Source organism: Myxocyprinus asiaticus, chromosome 1, assembly GCF_019703515.2.
Source record: "Myxocyprinus asiaticus isolate MX2 ecotype Aquarium Trade chromosome 1, UBuf_Myxa_2, whole genome shotgun sequence".
NCBI classification, from domain to species: Eukaryota; Metazoa; Chordata; class Actinopteri; order Cypriniformes; family Catostomidae; genus Myxocyprinus; species Myxocyprinus asiaticus.
Window position 1 is genome coordinate 25,244,491 of NC_059344.1, and position 19,034 is coordinate 25,263,524.

Here is a 19,034-nt window from a genome sequence, read left to right on the forward strand (position 1 = left end):
CACCATACCTCACAAGTTACTTATCACCATCGTCTATAAAAGGGCAACAGAAAGAGACAGAGGAGCGGGGGGCTTCTAACGATTGAGAGGGGCGAAAGCGGATATCCCAAGACACATGGCCCCCAGTCATAAGACCCCCTAAGGAATACCACCGCGGGGTGTTTCGGGGGGATGTCTTCTAATGCTACTAACCAATTAAACAGAGGTCAGTGCGTGATGAAACGTTAGCAGTGGCTACAATTCATGAGTCAAAGCATTCCAGGCTACATGAGAACTCGTGGCGAGAACTCAACTCCTAATCCTCATAAATGTATTGCAATATTATCAGCTGTATATGGGGCCTTTCTCCTCTCCCTTTCTCTCTCTTTCACGAACTGGAAAAAGACAAGCTGTGCTGCTCTACACTTATTGATTGGTTTGGTTTGTTAGCTGTCCATTGTTATTGTGTAATCAGGCTTGAGTTGGAGAGGACTGACAGGAATTTATATGATGCCGTTCTGGCTTAGCTGATATATTCTCTGCTTAATATGCACAAAGGGCAATGATTCGGACATATTTACTGGAGGAACAGATTGAATAATTAATAAGAATAAAAGGAAGCACTGCGGTGACTTAAAGGACTGTATTATGGGTGTTTCTCCCTCTGCAAAGCGTTCATCGGATCAACACGTAAAACTGAATTTAATTTGATAAAATATGATGCCTTATCCTGTGCCACGGCTAGTTTGCATATTTAGTTGCCCCTTCGTCCATCATACTCTACATCGAACTGAAACAGATTTTTGTTTTATAGCTTGTCAGGAGGAATTCAATGATTTTGCAGTGCGCTTTAAATGAATGTTCCTGGTTTAATACAAGTTATGCTGAATAAACTGAATCTGTGGCATACTTGACTACCACAAAAGTAATTTAGACTCGTCCCTTTTTTATTTAAAAAATGTTTATAGACTGGCACCATTCACTTCATTGTAAGTGCCTTACTTTAGAATAGAAGTAGTATGCGCACATCCAAACATTCCCTTGTTTTATGAAGTGCCTTACTTTAACCATGATTTCTGATTGAACTTTTTTTGTTTTTAAATAAACTGGCTGAGTCGAAATTATATATATATATATATATATATATGATAATCAACATTATACCAAAAAAACAATTGTTAATTGAGTTTAACTTGTATTGAATCCAGAGAAACACAACTTGGAATTAGCACTTTATTCCATCTTAACGACATTCACATTGTTCCGTTTTACTAACAGTGTCGCTATAGCTGTGGGTGCAGATTAGCCGGGTGAATGTGCTGAGGGGAGTTGGGGGGGATGTTATGGTTGATGGAAACAGGGCAAAACTCATGAACTCAGCCCCAGCTCACTGCACTCTGTGCTGGCTGTGCACACAGGCTGAGCCACCCTCCCAGCTCTCCTAATGAATTATTAACTCCAACTGACAAATACTGTTACGGGGCCCTGGCTCAGATCTGTTGCGTTTTCGAACAAAATTGCTGTAGACACATGTTACAAGAGGATGGAGTCAGCCCCTCGCTCTCTCGCACACTTTCTCTCTCTCCCCCTTTCTCGATATCATGCCTCAGCAGTTTGACTGATGGCTGGAGACTGGAGGGAAAGGCCTGAGAGACTGAATATTTTAGAGGATAAATAATACCACTCGATTTAGTGTGTAATACAAAAGAAGTGCTTTGTTTCACTCGCACTCCATTGAAGATGAAGGTGGGATGGGGGTTGTGCTGGAAGCTCCGGCTCTTTGGATCCATGAATAAAAAATAGGGACAGAATTACAGATATCTCTTTCTCTTTCTTTCACTCTAAGAGTGTGTCTTTCCTCCCGTTCTCCTCCTCCTGTCACTGCACTGAAGCCGGCGTGCCACTTCCGTACGCGGTTCCGCTCACTCTGTGCGCTCTGAACTTTGCTCTTAATTTTGATTTTCAATTAATGCTGTACAATTTCAGAGATCACTTTCTGTTTGATATAATTACAGGAAACAATTTATTGGTTGATTAAAATTGAGGGCTCATTCTCGCTATAGAAAATAGGGGCATGGAATGGTCTGGGTCTCCAGTGCCTTTCCCCTGTGCTAACTAACAGACTTAGTGTGTTTGCACAGCTGCGGTAGCCTGCTTGATTAACTTCCATTGACTTCCATTATCCATTCTGCTGCTACAGAACTTATGGATGAGTGTGTGTGTGTGTGTGTGTGTGTGTGTTTTGTGTTTTTTTATTTTTTTTTATTTTGGTAAGCATAACAACATTTTTGTCCTATATCAAGGGTTATTTCTATTACTGCAACCAAGATAAGACAATATGGCAGCACAAGCCTTTTTTTTTTTTATCTCACTAACTGAACTGTATTTAACAATTCATATTGAGAGTGCTGGTTTAAGTGCTCAGCCATGTGTGCAAATTGATGGCACGTCTTCAAATGAAGTAGTCATACTTTAAAGGGCCTGAGAGCAATTGGCCCTGACAGCCCATTGCAACCCACACATCCCTCATGCACCGGAGTGTACGGCTGCCATGCGCACTTGAACAGATTAACTCACAGTTTGGTGTTAAAATAATCTCTCCCGGTGTCAAATTTGTTTTTGTCCCACGATGAGCCCCATGCTGGAAAACTTGGCAGGGCTGGGAGATGGAGTTCTGGAGGCACCTTGGGTTGCCTTCATTACCCAGCCTGCCTTTCTCTCATCTCCCCGCAGTCCCAGTGGGCAGTGGAAGGACATTAGCTCACCTGCAGCCCTTGACCTAGAATGCCCATGCTCTTTGTCCACACTAATGTAGCTAGCAGCAGTGTTTTGGCTTCCTTTGCCTCATCATTACTGCCGCTGCCTCGTGTAGACTCCAGACATTATAGAATCGATTCAATGAGTAACACCCATCCCTTTGGTGCTGGGTGTCTAGTCTAGATAACTACCTCATGTAAAGTTCAGAGTAAATGTTGGCTGGCTCATAGTGAACACATTAGGTCAGTTGGAAAGCCTTTAATTCAAATATTTAAAGCAAGAGCTTAATTAGAATAGCAGGCTAAGTATTTATTTCCCTAGTAGTATTAGAGTAATTCTGTTAATTGTTAACACAAGTGACCTGTTGATATATATTTGTCCAGGCGCACCTTTTGCACCTGTTACGTCATGTTCCCACGTATTTATGCTGACAGATTTTTGTACATTTGTTTTCTGCTGCCTGGCTTGAATTTTATCTGCTCTTTAATTCAAGTTAATTTTCTTGGAGAAACACTCCAACACTAAAAAAGTTGCTTCACTCATTGATAGGCGTGAATGCAAAAGGAAACTTGGTTGAGTTTTATGCTTAATGGCGTGACTTTTTTCTTTAAAAAAAAAATGAATTTACCAGCCCTGTATAGTAAAATTTTTGCAAAGTTACCTCCCTTATGCCACATCACAATCTAGTCCAATTAAACCTTAAATACAATTGCATAAGCAGAAAAGCACAACTACACACAGCTCCGTGTATAATTTGGACTTTTATTGACTCATTATGAATGTAAGGATTGAAATCCTGTTAAGTGTTAGCATCTCAGCGTCACAGCCCTTTTTTGCAGTTGGTGGCAGGGTTAGCGCTTTAACGAGAGTGTGTTATATGGTATGGTAACCCTCTTAGCGCGGTAATCAGGCATGGGGCGGGGGGATCGGGCCTGCCTCTGGCAGCTCTCCAGCCGTAGCTCAGCATGTCCATTTACATTAAACAAAGGATTAAGAGGGACCCCAGTGCCTGCCGTTTCTCCTCTACCGAGGCAGAGCCGCCCTCTGAGCCATTGATAGGATCTCCGCAGCTATGATACCGGTCCAATCCTGGGGTTAGATGGGAAGCAGAGGCTCAGAACTGCAGCCAAATTCATATGTTTGTGATGATGTGAGAGCAGAGGCTGGTATGAGTGCACTCCAACACATGCTGCTGATACAAAGGAAATAAATCATTAGGTTCTTCTCAAACCATGCTCCAGCATTTCCTGTCTGTGACTGACAAGGACTTCATTACTTTTCTCTATCCATAGGAAGATTCAACTGAGATCTCTTTAATATCTCAGTAGGTTCTCCCAGACATCAGTGAATCTCCTGAGAAAAAACATCTCTGTAATCTTACATTTCTCTTCTCTAGAGTTTCAGAAGAGATCTCAACAATGTCTCAAACATGTATCATTAAATCCTAAGTGTATGTATGTCAACAATTGTCACATTGGTTTCTAATAAAATTTTTAGGAAACAAAAGTTTCAACAAAGACAAAGTTGATACTTAAATGAAACAAATCTGAGAGATGTGAAATTAAACAATTTTGTTTTTAGAATGATGTTCTGAACATTTTGTGACATACGTGCATCCTCTGCTCTTTTCTCTCAGCAGAATCATGTCTTCCAAGCAAGTCACTTCTCCATTCGCCTCGACCCGTGACGTAGGCGAGGATGGAGTGAATCAGGAGAGCATGTCCTGGGAAAAGGAGGAGAACTTGGAGCCGCTGGCTGCCCCTCAGCTGCCCCTCCACAATCTTCTCCACAACAAACCTTCTCCAGAGGAACTCCAGCCAATCAGCAGCAGCGTGCCGCCCGAATCCGACTGGGACAGTTTGATGTCAGCCCAACAGCGCATGGTGAGAGCTGCGCACAGAGCCACTGCCAGCCCTTTGCTCATTTTGCTAGTCATAGCTCATTTACCTGTGCTAACACAGAGTATGTGCATTTTTTAACATTCTTATGAGGTGTAAATGAACGATCGTATTATTAAAGATAGTTGGCTGGTCTCAGAGAGTGAGAACTGTCTGCTTTAGATGATTTGTCTAGAACTCTGGCAGACTTCGCTTATTTTCCAGTGGTGAATCCTTTACATCACACTCTCACAAAGTTAATGTGATGGTTCACCCAAAAATGAAAAAAAAAAAAAAATCTGCCACCATTTCATCACTCTCATGTTGTTCCAAACCTAAAAAGGACACAAAAAGGAGATGTTAGACAAAATGTTATTATCAGTCACCAAACGCAACAAAAGTGAATGATGACCAATGTTCTGGCCACCTGAGCAGAATATTATATATATATATATATATATATATATATATATTTATATTAGGGGTGTAAATCGGACATTTCATCACGATATGATCTTGAATTGATTCTCTTGGACTGCAATCTGATATTTGCCGATACTTCAAAGTCTGCCGTGATACGATTCGATTCAGGGGCCTGCGATCGATATTCCGATATTATGTGCCTATTTTACACAATCAATTAAATTTGTTTTTTTTGTTTTTTTGCCCTCAAATGCAACCAAAATATAATTTTATTATTTTATTCAGCTCTCTGTATACACATTGGGACATCAACAACAAAATAAGGTACTTTAGATGTTGAAAAAAATTATACAGATATTAATATAAAAAATAAAGCCACATAAAAGTGATCATCACTCATTTGATGACAGCTAATTTTTCAGTTTAGTCCAATTAAAAATACTTACACTGTAAAAAATGTTTGTAATTGTAACGGTAAAAGACTGTAAAAATGCTAAAGTAAAATAATTTTTAATTGGTTAACGGGTAGTTACCTTAAAATATACGGTAAAAATTATAATATATTGAAAAAGACAATACATGTAGTTTTACGGTAAATAAAAAAAAATTATATATATATATATATATATATATATATATATATATATATATATATATTTTTTTTTTTTTTTTATGTAAAAAGTATGATTTTCTGTATAATTAACAGTAAAAATGTATATTATTTTTAACGAGAGAGTACATGTATGTTAAATTATTATTAAAATTACGGTAAAAACAATAATCGGGCGTTCCCAGAATTCCCTGCGTGACCCAGTTCATTTAATTATATTTTATGGGAATAGTTATGTTTCTTCTTATTTTTAATATCAGTTATGCACATTGGGGTGTTCTGTGTTATATTTGATGTAGTTTAGTTAATGTTTATTGCATTATTTTAATTTCACATGTGTTACCCTGATGGTGTTTAGTGTTTGTGTGAGTGACACTGAGCTCTGTCTCTACATGTTTATTGGTCATTGCTCTTGGAAAGACCACTATTGATGAACTTCATGTCAACATGTGCCTTTCTGTAAATACTACGGTATTTAACAATACATTATAAAGTGAAAAGCAGATTTTTACAGTTTCAGAAGGTTAATATATCAAGTTTATTATTTAATAATATAAATGACAGTAATGCACCGTAAAATATACAGGCATAAAAATTGCATCCCATAAAGCCTGAAACGTGGTTACCGTATTTTTTTCCGGTGAATTTCTGGCAACCACAGCTGCCAGATTTTTTTTTACCGTAAATTTAACATGATTTTTTTTTACAGTGTACCCATGACTTATTTCCAACTATCCGTGCTATCTGCGGTTTTATTGGCAACAACTTCCACAGTTGTAATGAAAAATTCTGTTACAGTTAACTGGAATAAATGTTAGTAAGGGTGTTGATGTGTAGATGTGTAAAGTCTTATAACTGATGCTAGTGCTGGGCAGCTGGTGATTCCTCTTTCCCTCGTTAGTACTGTTCAGAATGTCGGCATTGTCAAGACGTTTCACATGATGGTTGAACTTCTCCATGGTACTTTAAAATAGCAAATTCTCATGTAAAATTCAAATGTGTTGCATGTGCAACAATACTGATGGAAGCCCAAATTAATCGTGCATGTGAGCCGCTCTGTGTTTGTCACAAGAGCTCGCATTTAAGAAGTGCCCGTCTGATGCACTCGCATGTATAGCAGAGCACAATTTGGCTTCAAAGACCCCGCGCACATCCATGTCCCACATGAAAAGCATATTTAGCGCTCATAAAGTGAAATGAATGTAAAAAGGTTACCTCGCCTCATGGAAATGCGTACAGACCACAGTAAAAATAGATAATATGCTACTATGCATTTGAACACACTCCTCTATTTAAAAAAGTTAAATATTAATGTAAATATAAAGATATTAAATAAAAACAACAACATTTTGCCTTAGTGTTTCTTAATTAAGTAAACACTGCTTCATGTTTTTTAATTATTCAAGTAAATAGTCATAATAATAAAGAAGAAGCCTAAGTATTAAGCTAAGAACATAAAATTGGCCACATTTACTTCCATTCTAAGTGCCTCACTGTAACCCAGATTTTTTTTAAGAAAAGGAGGGACGAGTTTAAATTCAATTTTGTGGTAATCAACATTATGCCACAAATGCTGTCGATTGAGCTTAACTTGTATTGAACCCGGAACATTCCTTTAAATTGAGAGCAAATTGTTTGTGGAAGTCACCTGAAGTTATCTGGGCCATGCTAACCACACAATTTTATAGCTTCATACTATTACTACATTCCAAAAATCGCATATTTGCCAACATACCAAAATTATGAACTATGCTATCTACATTATTCTTAAACCTTTATATTCTTATTGTGTGTCAACAATTTATTCATTTGTTTTTATTTATATTTACCTTATTGAACCTTAAGAGAAAGGAGAGACATATGGTATAAAGTTGAAATTTTGACTCTCCAAAAATCACATAAAGGTATCATAAAAGTAATCCATATGACTCCAGTGTTTAAATCCATATTTTCAGAAGTGATTTGATAGGTATGGGTGATTAACAGATCAATATTTAAGTCCTTTTTGCTTGAAAATCTTCTCCCTGCCCAGTAGGGGGCAGTATGCATAAAGAAAGTGACTCACCAAAAACACAAGAAGAAGAATGTGAAGGTGACACGTGAATTATTTCCTCACCTGTATTCTGATAAGTATTCTGAGTGTTAGGACTGAGATGGATCATTACTATGCCCATATCTACCTCCTCAAACTCTTGTTTCTGTCAAGTCTTTATCTCTAGTCACTAATGTGGCTTTTTTTTCAGGCTTTTGCCTGTGAGAAATTTATGTTTCACTGTAGTGTAAGTACCGTCTTCTCAGCCCTCTGCACTTGCACTGAAATTTTACAATCTTTCTGTAGTATGTGAAGTTACCTGTATGCTGTGTAGGATCAGACAAACAATCACTTCTCCCTTTCGTTCTGTTTTTCCTCTCTGCATACGTGCTCGGGGAACACTCAACTATTAGCTGCAGAGAGAAGCCCAGTTAACCGCTAAACCACACACAGGTGGGACCGCAAAACAACAGCAGTTTTAGACAGGGCTCAGATTTATGATGGCCCTGAGGGTTCTGTGAGGAGCAGCCATTCACTTGAGAAGAAAAAAATGACACTGCACTGAATCCCGGCTCTAACATGCACTCATACCTTTAGGAAAGGAACTACAGTGGGGATTCTATCACAGAGATAGGAGAGAAAAAAGCTGTTAAAACACTATTCATCTGCTATCTTGAAGACATAATGGTTTAATTTGTTGAAAAACGTGCTGCCTAAACTCACTTTTCTTTGATATACAGTATGTTTATGTCTTATCTGGGAAATCATAATCTTGCTGTTGAACTTAGTACTTTGGCATTTTTGTTGTTTGATGGTGAAAAAAACAAAACAACAAAACCCTCAACCCCTTTCTTCCAATCTCACTTTCCTGCAGGAATCGGACAGCAATAAAGTGTGCTCCTTGTACTCTTTCCGGAATAATTCTACCTCTCCACACAAGCCAGAGGAGGGGGCCAGGGAGCGCGGCGACCTGCTGAGCAGCTCAGCCTTCGGAACGCCAGAGCGCCGCAAAGGAAGCCTTGCCGATGTGGTGGACACACTGAAACAGAAGAAACTGACGGAGATGACAAAGACAGAGCAAGACGGTACGAGAGGTTTCAGTGTGTTCGTGTGAGTTTGGAGGGCGGGGGAAGATGTGTGTAAGGGATTTAGGAATGTACACATTGGTGTGGTGTTTGTAAGTGTACGCTAACAAATGTCTTAAACGTTTTTGGGTGCATCAGGAACCCACAAACCATGCACTGATCTCCCCAACCACTTTGTTTTCCTTGTTCTTTCCTCCTGTCGCTGTCTCTTTTCCTGGCCTTCTCTGCTCTTTTCTTTAAAACTCTATATAATTTTTCATTCTACATGATCCATCTCTCTTCTCCCACTGTACACACATATACACACACACACACACACACAGTCCTTTAACGTGGGAGGACTGACGTGGCTATGTTTCCAGTTTGTTCTGAACCAGGTCCAGTGTGACAAAGAGTGGGTGGCACTACCCCTCAGCTTAAGTGTGGTCTCTGGGCCATGCCAAACCAAACTCTCAGACCATAAAACACACGCCACGACCTGATGCCAGGAACATTACCTTTTTATTCTTTAGTACAGACGACAGCATTCATGCCACAAAATTCATCTACAGACCAACTCGTATAGCTCCGAGAAGACTTTTTTTCTTCCATGTGTTTAGAGCCCAGAACTATCCAAGGCAATGTACCTTTTATGATATAAATTCTATATAAAACACATATATACAGTATAGGGTAAGAATTTTATTGTACGAAATATTTATATTATGCATTTTGGTAGGTATGAGTTATAGCTTCTGGAGCAAGTTCAAAGATACTTTTTGTTTTAAAAAAAAAAAATCTCATTACTGAAATCAAAATTTTGTTAATTGAAAACACCATGCAGTATGCATGTTCTTTTTATTTTGTTTTACTGTTTAATAATATTAATTAACATTTTGATGAAGACCATGACACAGTGGTTCTCTGGGAATACGACAGAAAAACAAATACTGGAAAAGCTGCTGAAACGGTTCCTCTTCTCATAATTAGTGTAAAGCAGAAACCTGTACAATCAAATATTACACACACACACACACACACACACACACACACACTCTCAGACAGAATTGCTCGTTGGGGAGATACTAGTCTCATTTAAGCATCTGGGGAGCTCTTACCCTGAACACTTGATCAGAGGAATAAATTAGGCTATAATTCAGTTAAAAGTATTTTTATTTTTTTCTCTCAAATAGTTTTTCTCCTGATCTCTGTGAAGGTCTTCATATTCATTTAATCATATTTGTGGTCTGTTTTATTATTGCCAGTAGTTAGAGAAATATTTTGAATATGAAAACAGGATAAATTAAATTAATCTGAGTGAGGGGCTGTCAGTCACACCTAGACTTGTTTTTCTCATATTCATAATTGATACAGAAAATTATGACAGGCCATCCATTATCATAAACGGGGTTTTTCATTTCACGGAGCAGTGCAATGAAATGATTTAACAGCAATCTAAATTTCTGAGAACTGATTTTAGATTTGGTTTTTCTAAAAATATTTCCACTTATAATTTGCCTGTCTGTCAATTAAGGTACCTTATTAAACAAAATGCCCCTTTGGAAATATAGCCCAATGTTCAAAATAGGAATAGCTTTAAAAAAATATAATGGTTACAGTATATTAACGGTATCTAGAAATGAGGTGCTCAGTGTGAAGAACTGTGTCCTCATGGGTTCCTCTAGTTGTTTCCGATAGAGCAGTTTTAGAAATGGTCTCTCAGCCCTCTACGGCTTGGGTGCTATGCTAATGAGCCCCAGCTGGTATGGCCAGTTGCTGCAGTAATTTAAATGGTCAAGTGCAGCTTGTACTCCTGAAGCCCCGTATGTTTAGTGCAGGCAGGAGAGGGTGCTTCACTTCTAGTGTACAGCTGTGTTAATCTGCCCTTAATAATGGAGACAGAGCCGACCTCATGCCTCCATGCCTTATACCACAAACTCCCTTGTTGCACAAAAATTAGTTCTCCAACTTGAGTGAGATAAGAGACCTGCAGAGTTCAGCACGTTAGCATGAAAATGCTGGAATGGAGCAGTTCTTCATTCTTGAGGATATCTGGGTTTAATGCAGCTGTAAGGGCAATCTTCAAGCATACAGGACTGTAAATTTCAGGATTAACCCCTTCTGTGCTGTTAAAAAGCAATTGAGAGCTATGTGTTGTCTTAACATCAAAGCATGTTGTTATTGTTATCCAAGACAAAGAATAGACGAGCTAAAAATAATGCTCATCACATTTGTGGCCATTAAGGTAGTTCACCCCAAAATGAAAATTCTCTCATGATTTACTCACCCTCCTGGCATCCCAGATGTGCATGACTTTCTTTCTACTGCAGAACACAAATGAAGATGTTTAGGAGAATATTTCTGCTCAGTAGGTCCTCACAATGCAAGTGAATGGGTGCCAAAAATTTTAAGCTCCAAATTCCACATAAAGGGAGCTTAAAAGTAATCCATACGACTCCAGTGGTTAAATCCATGTGTTCAGACATGATATGATATGATAGGTGTGGGTGAGAAACAGATCAATATTTAAGTCATGTTTTATTATAAATTCTCCTCTCTGCCCAGTAGGGGGCGATATGCACAAAGAATGTGAATCACCAAAAACAGAAGAAGGAGAATGTAAAAGTGAAGGAAAAATGACTTGAATATTGATCTGTTTCTCACCCACACCTATCATATCACTTCAGAAGATATGGATTTAACCACCAGAGTTGTCTGGAGTACTTTTATGTTGCCCTTGTGGATTTTGGAGCTTCAGAATTTTGGCACACATTCAGTTGCATTGTATGGAGATAAAAGAAAGTCATACACATCTGGGATGGCATGAGGGTAAGTAAATGATGACAGAAATTTCATTTTTGGGTGAGCTAACCCTTTAATTTAGTTTACTCTGCTAAACTGTCTTAGATCGCTGCCATTCTGAAAGGGATATTCACCCAAAAATGAAAACCTGTCATCACTTATTGACCCTCATTTTGTTTCAAACTGTTATAACTGTATTTCTACCAAGCAACACAAAAGTAGATGTTTGGCACAACAAAATGAGTGTGAGTAAATGATGACATAATTTTCATTTTATATAGTTCCACTTGGATGAACTATCCATTTAAAGCAAAAGTTTAACCCCTCCTTTTTCTCATGCTATTTTCCAACAAGCCTTGGCTCAAGGAAATTATCATTGCTTGCTGTGAGGTATTATCTTAACCTTTACAGTACATCTTTGACGTAATGTGTAAGCTGCACATATTGTGTTGAAGCTTAGTGCTTTGTTCAGAAAACAGTATTGTTGGATTTCAATCAAGAGGAGATTGAGGCATTCTTGAAAGAAAGCATTCATATGGGCACAGTCTTGACTTCATACCCATCTTTACAGACACTTAACTGAATGTGCTCCAGGGCTCTAAGAGTCAAACACTCTAAAATTCAATCAGACCTATTAGAACTGGACCGCAAGTCAGTGGGGCCGGACTGTCATCTCAGTGCTCTCCTCTATTTACCCTCTCACTAACAATCCTTAAAGTGCCTTAAGTGCTTGTGACCGCTCTAATGAATGAAAATATCCTGCCCAAGTTTAAAGGACTACATTAAGCTGAATAGTCACCTTCACTGTAAAAGCGGTATATGAGTCTCTCTTGCCTTATGATTTTGTATGCTGTTTTTTTAAGCTGGTATTGTGAAAGCATTATTTATTAAGCGCTCTCTGGTTGGTACTTGACAATAGTATAAAATGTCTAACTAAAGTGGAAAAAGATAAATAAAAAGAATACAAATTAAATAAAAATGACCATCCATTATAATGATTCAAGGTGACCTTGCCAGCAATTAAGGCCCTTTTTATGAAATGTACTTAAGTAATGAACTTTGATATATGAATCCTTTACAGGGGTGTTTGTTTTCATTGTTGCAATTACAAACATGGTTATTCTCTCTGGTGCATTTATGAACTTTTTTTTTTTTTTTTTTTGATAAAGTGGGGTGATTTTTTAACCTTTATTTGGTTGAACTGCACTCACCCTTCCTCATCCTTCTTCAACCTTGAATCGATTTGTTTGCAGTTATTGAATTCAAAATATCAGGTGTGTACATTGAGCAGCATGCTTAGACACGGCCCCATTCTCTCTCACTGACCTATTCAAAGTTTTCAGTGGAATTTTTTAACAATACAGTCCAGGATAGTTTTTTTTCTTCTTTTACAATCCCACAGCAGTTTGAAGCAGATGGAAAGATCTAGACACCGCATCCGCACCTAGTCAAGGAGGCATGCTGCCTACTGCTCTAGATTGGACATTAGTGAGCCAAAGACTCTGCCAGCTTAGTCAGCAGTCTTGTATTGGCAGAATTGGCCACGGCTCCTGGTAATAGCTTGTTAGCTGCTAATCCACGCTTAGAGCCCTGTTTCTCTGAATGCCAGCATTACATTTTTCCGGCAGACCGGTGGCAGGGGTTCAGATTGGTGGCTGGAAAATAGACCTTCCATGCGGGCTGTCATTCCTCTGTGATGTCTCGTGTTTTCTGTTTCTGCTGAAGACCACACACACAGTCATACGATCTGGAATCCATTCCAAAAAATATTTAAATTTTAAATTGTTTCTTTTATATTGTTTATAAAAATTCAGCTTGCATGTCAGGTTAATTTTTTTATAGTGTTTCCATAATCAAATTGATTTGAGTCCTTATGGAAAGTTTAAAAGACAAAATCCGCCATAAAAGCATTGAAATATGATGCTTAAAAACTTCGCCCTCTCTGATTTTCTCAGAGGCTGTTTCTTGTGTCAGCGTCTTTTGCACAGTTGCTCAACCCTGTGCACCCTGCTTTCCTTTTTCCCTGTAAAAGTGAAAGGACAAGGTTGTCAGCTGTGTTTAGCACGCACAAAGAAATATGCCATCCGCCTTCTCGAGCAAACAGGTGTAGAAGAGGCGCTTTCTGAAGACGAGTAAATTATGCTGCCACGAGTGACCTGGGTGACAACAGGAACAGTTGCTAATGTGGCATGGATGAGGACTTTCTCTGGGGTGGCAACCTTAACCGCTCCGAGGGGCAGAGAGGAGTTTAGAGGAGGTTAGAGAACAGCACTATACACCTGGAGCTTTGTGTATTGAGTCAGAGTTAATGAGTTTAGCAGGGGGGCAAATCCTTCAGTGCCTCCATCCCAGGTAAAGCCTGCTCTCTGGGCAGAGGGATATTTCCGTAATACCCCCCCCCCCCCGTAATATTCTACATGAATACGTCCATTGAAGAGAGTGGACGTACGGCCCATAGAGTTTTTGGCAGATACCTGCGCAATTAGAGTCAATGGCACTCTGAACAAATCATTTTGGATCATGTCCTAATATCTTGCTTCTCTAGGAGTCTCTAGGAGCTTCATGAGCACTATTTGCATTGGAAACTAATGATCTTATTGTTTATTGGACGTTGGACTTTCAATCAATATATTTTCATCCTGCCTGAAAGCCTCATTGGTCGAGCTCTCAAATGGGCAAGACTTCACAACAAACGGCCAATAATTGAAATGTGATTGACAATAGAAATATATGAAATGTCTGTATGAAATGTAAAAGCTAAGCTGTTCGGAGATACACACACAGTTACAGTATTTACAGTTTGATGAAACATATTTATTACAGCTTTCATAATCTGTTTTCGAGATTATAAGTTTTGAGCTTAGTTAATTATTTTCATTGAGAAATGTTATTGTTTGAGTAGTAGTTTGAGCTGTTTGAGCACCAAAAACAATTGTCTGTGCTCCCCTACTTTTAAAAAGCACCAACCACCACTGCCCCACATTTACACTATTCTGACTGAAATTTGCCTCCTTTTTTTCCCTCTTTTTTTCAACATCTTGCCCAATATCTCCAGGTAGCACTTGTCTTTTCCCATCGAGATCAGGAGATTGATGGGTTTGGGCAGCGAGAGAATTGAGTGCAGAAATCTGTTTTACCGCATGCCATTTCGGTTGCATTTTTATGACCCTTTTGAAAGGGTTCTTGTTGAAATAGCAGAGGGGCTAGATTTGGTCTCTGCTCTCTGGTTGCCCTGTCATCTACCTCTGATTTTTATTCCACCTAATTAATAACAATATTTGTTGTAATGATGTGTGGCACCAGCCCTGGACTTGATGCATACACAATGAAGTCAAAGGCTCGTCCGGCTTTTTTAATTTATTGGCTAGTGCCTGGGCTGAACCTGAGATCTGGAGTGTTTGGTCCACGATTCCCTTAGGCAGAGTACACTGGCCAAATATCAGTCGTTCAAAGTATTCTCGCTTTCTGCATGCTTTCCTCTGTCAGTAATGCAGTCTAGCTGCTGTCTACCTTCAGCAATACTTGTCTCAATAAAAGTGCATGGATTTGATTAATCCACGTGTGCTTGTACAGATGTCAAAATATGTCCTGGCGTGTTAGTTACTCTTCAGGGTGATGTGTGGATCCCGAGAGTTGGCAGGTAAAGTAAGTGTGTAACTGAGTGAGTTGGAATGCCTAGCCTGCTCCTTGTATAGAGAGGATCTGGCCCATCAGTTTTGTTTGAATAGGTAATGTAAATCTGCTGGGGTAGAGAAGACATGAGCTGGAATGGCTTGTTAGGACACATGATCAAAAGCTCCTCTCGCTGCTCTCTGCTCCTTGCCAGTCAACTCTCTTGCCACCCTGCGAGGCAGACGTTAACAATTTTTTTTTTCTTCTGAATTTTTTCTACTCCTCCTGTCATTCTCCTTAGAGAGAGCTACGCTACTGACAACCCTTCAGCACAACAAAAGAATAAAATAAAAAAAGGCAGAAAGAGAGAAAGAGTCAGTGTTACAGACAAACTGGCCCAGTCCAGAACTCTGGCAACTCTGTAATGCACTGCAGCCTGTATGTTTCATAGGAGCGTATGTTTCAATCGTTCCCCTCTCGACTGCTGAGTGTGGCTCAGTGGACCTCTAAAACTCTGTCCCTGCTCCAAATAGAGTGCTCTTCTTTCACATGACAAAACAAGCAGCTGCTTCTGCCTCAATGTGCCATTCTTTGCGTCTGTATCACCTTCCCTCTTCTCAGATTCCCATTAGTCAACAGTAGCAACTGCTGCAGAGCATTCCAGGAGCCATCTTCTCTCTCGAGCCTCAGCTGTTGACTCTGTCCCCCTTGTGTGGGACCAAGCACAACGCATCTATTGTGCCAGTCTCTGTCATTGAGCTGGGGCTCTCCTGATAGGAGGAAAAGGGTGTTTCAGGGAGACAAATCATAGCCGGGACTCTTGAACAGAGCCCCATTTGTCTCCTCTCTCACACCAAAGGTACGTCTCCTCAGCTTTGAATGAGAAGTTCTTGCACAGCAATTCATACACCTTAATGATGGCATGAAAAAGTGAGCTTATACATTTTTCTTAATAAATGCCACTTAGTGTGCATGATTCAATAAGTGCATGCTATTCGTGAAAGACTCAGAAAAAGACTCTTTTCTGCTGCTCTAACCAAGGTTGCACAAGCTGGGAAAAATAACAATTAAAGCAATTGTCTACCCAAAAAGGAATATTTTGAAAGTTCATAATTTACTCACCTTTATGTTGTTCCACACCCGTATGACTTTATATCTTCTGTTGAACACAAAAGGAGATGTTAGGCAGAATGTCAGTCTCAGTCACCTTTCATTTTCATTGTATAAAAAAACAATGCAATCAAAAGTCAATGGAGACTGAGGCTAACATTCTGCCAAACATATTTTTGTGTTCCATGGACAAAAGAAAGTCATACGGGTTTGGAACCAAATGAGGGTGAGTTAATGCTGACTGAACTTTTAGTTTTGGGTGAACTATCGATTTAACATTGTAGCCTAACACATAGCCATTTTAATAATGATGAATAAAATCAGGTCCCACCCTACTATTTCACACTCAATATTCACTTTCACTCTTATATAATATATCAAATTCCACAAATGCCATTTCAAGTTGTCCCTAAATATAATATTTAGTATATTTAGGATAAAAAAGTAAGGAACATTGTCTCTGCAACAGTGTTGGAATAGTGGTATATATGTAAAGGAGCACTGGAATGAAGTGGCTAACGGTTTTAATGAGCAAGCATCTTTATGTATCCCTCTCAGTATTTGGATTAGCACAGTGCAAAAAGCAAAATGCTGATGCCCAGGAAAAGAGGACCACCCCATTAATTAGCCTTAAATCTTTCACTTTGCAGCGTAGCACTGCTGGTGGAAATATCGGGACCCTTTATGTAAATTAAAAACAGGCAGATCAAGATGAGCTGGACTTAACCTGTAAAGTGTGTATATGTGTGTGGTCACAGCACACCCCGCCCCTGCCTCCCCCTGTCACCCCCCGCCTTGTGCTCAGTTCCCAGGCAATGACTGCACATAACTGGACAAAAGATCTAGTGTCATCTGACTAGGATCAAAATAGTGTCAATGTAACTCACACCGTAGCCACAGACGGGCCGGTATGGCCAGCTAATGATTTCAGGCCACATAGCAAGGCTTGTTTTATAAGACCCAGCTACGTCACCTCCATCTGGTTGCTAATACCAACACCCTTCCCAAAATTCGCAGACATAACAGCCAACACAAGCCCTCCTGTAAACACACATACAGTACGTGGTTTTCCTTCTCCAAACAATAAACGTGAACATTGTGGAACAGAGAGTTGTAGGTGACGGCACCGTTTACGACTCGTCTATCTCCTTTTCCCTCTTGCGTTCTCACTCTCTTTGTTCAGTAAGGGTCACACGGTGCCAAGGGATGAGATGGGATGTCAGAAAAAACAGATAGAAACATGTTTTATTGCTAGCTAATGCTGCATCACTGATCATTGTAATTATTCGCTGAACACCATCTCTCATTGGCAGTGGCCCCCATATAATTTAAGTCTGTGTAGGTCAGATGGTTAATATGCTTTAGGACCCTGTCATCCATTACATGTCATGAAGGTTTAATGATAGCTTGAAGTTATGAGTTTTAATTCTAATTAATGATTTGCTAGGTGGGAAAAATCTTTTTTTCCCCATAAAATTCCATCAACTGCAATTTGTGATTTGGGCAGAAAGGCACACTTTTCTCAGGAGTGGCCTGCCTGAGAATGCATTCTCCACACTTGTCTGGGTCTGGTCTTGCACTGTGGACAAACGAGGGATATTTTCACCCATCTGTTTTGTTTGTCTCTCTGTCTCTCTTTTTCCCATTCTTGAGAGGTGATAAAGAAATGAGCTTAGCTCCATGTGAAACGGCAGCGTTTTTCCGTCTTCTCACAGCAGGCTGCAGTGGATACGACCCCACAGCATGGAGAAAATGGAACGGGTCGATTCAAAGGAAAATACAGCGGTCATTGTTGCAGAACCGTGCAGGAAATAATGGTGCATTGAGTGTCTTAGCTGTAGAGCAGCCAGGAGACTTCAGAGGAATCGGAATTCTTAACCTTTTTAAGTACTATGTTTACCAGTAACAACGCCATGTCAACACGGTCTCTCCTCAGACTAGCTCAGATATCAAAAGATTTAGAAAATACCTTTAAGTTACTGTCAAATCAACATTTACTTCTTACAGTGCCCCTGCCTTTGATAATGGGCAGAACTGGTCGGATTGTATCTTTCTTGTTCAGTGGCACTACATAGGCGGATTCTATTCCTGTGTGCAGCTGTGTTGGCTGAACTCAGCAGTCACTGGTGGTCTGTGTGTGAGGAAGAGAGAGTGCAGTTACATGATTGCTGCATGTGTGTGCGAGAGAATGGAGGCCGACAGCTAAAAATAGTGACCTTTTAGACCTGTGTGTGTGAGCGCTGAACTCTGACATGCTGGTAAACAGAGTGCGCTGCACGGGACCATAAACATTTTTAATTGTTGCCTCATAAAAACTGAGAATGTCAGTGGCAGCAGTGGCAAATATGCTTCCTTAATTAGTCAAGCAAGTTTTACAAAGAATGAAGATGCCTCGTTTTAACTTGCACTTTTTATGCACTCATGCACAGTTCAGTACTGTTTATTCCTGTTATGTATAAAATAGTTCTTGACTGCAAAATAGACTGCACTTGTGGCTGTAAAATGCCACTTTAGTTTATTATATACCCAGGTTACTTAAAATCATCAATTTTAATAATACTGTATTTTACTATTTTATCTCAAATGTGCAGTGTATTTGAAAATCTTAGACTTTAAAAATTAAATACATTGTCAATTACTTTACCCAAAGAGTGTATAGAAACTGAGCCATAATGATTTTACGGTTGAAATATCTTCTATTTAAATTTAGTACCACATCATCATCTTGACGCAACGCTTAAACTCTGCGTATATTGTAAGAGAGAGCT

The 19,034-nt window shown here is 39.4% G+C and overlaps 1 protein-coding gene across 14 annotated transcripts in view; it reads left to right on the forward strand.

Moving 5' to 3' along the window:
* LOC127411375 (transcription factor SOX-6-like) overlaps positions 1–19,034 on the forward strand; it is a 167,869-nt gene that overhangs the window by 50,029 nt on the left and 98,806 nt on the right. For 10 of the 14 annotated variants that reach the window (XM_051647760.1, XM_051647177.1, XM_051647254.1 and 7 more), the window contains 2 exons: positions 4,373–4,619; positions 8,553–8,763. In XM_051647760.1, the coding sequence (XP_051503720.1) occupies positions 4,380–4,619; positions 8,553–8,763 (451 nt within the window). In that variant the 5' untranslated portion in view covers positions 4,373–4,379. Of the gene's footprint in view, positions 1–4,132; positions 4,187–4,372; positions 4,620–8,552; positions 8,764–19,034 lie in introns of all 14 variants that reach the window. The other 4 variants (XM_051647387.1, XM_051647680.1, XM_051647091.1 and 1 more) reach the window with 2 other exon arrangements.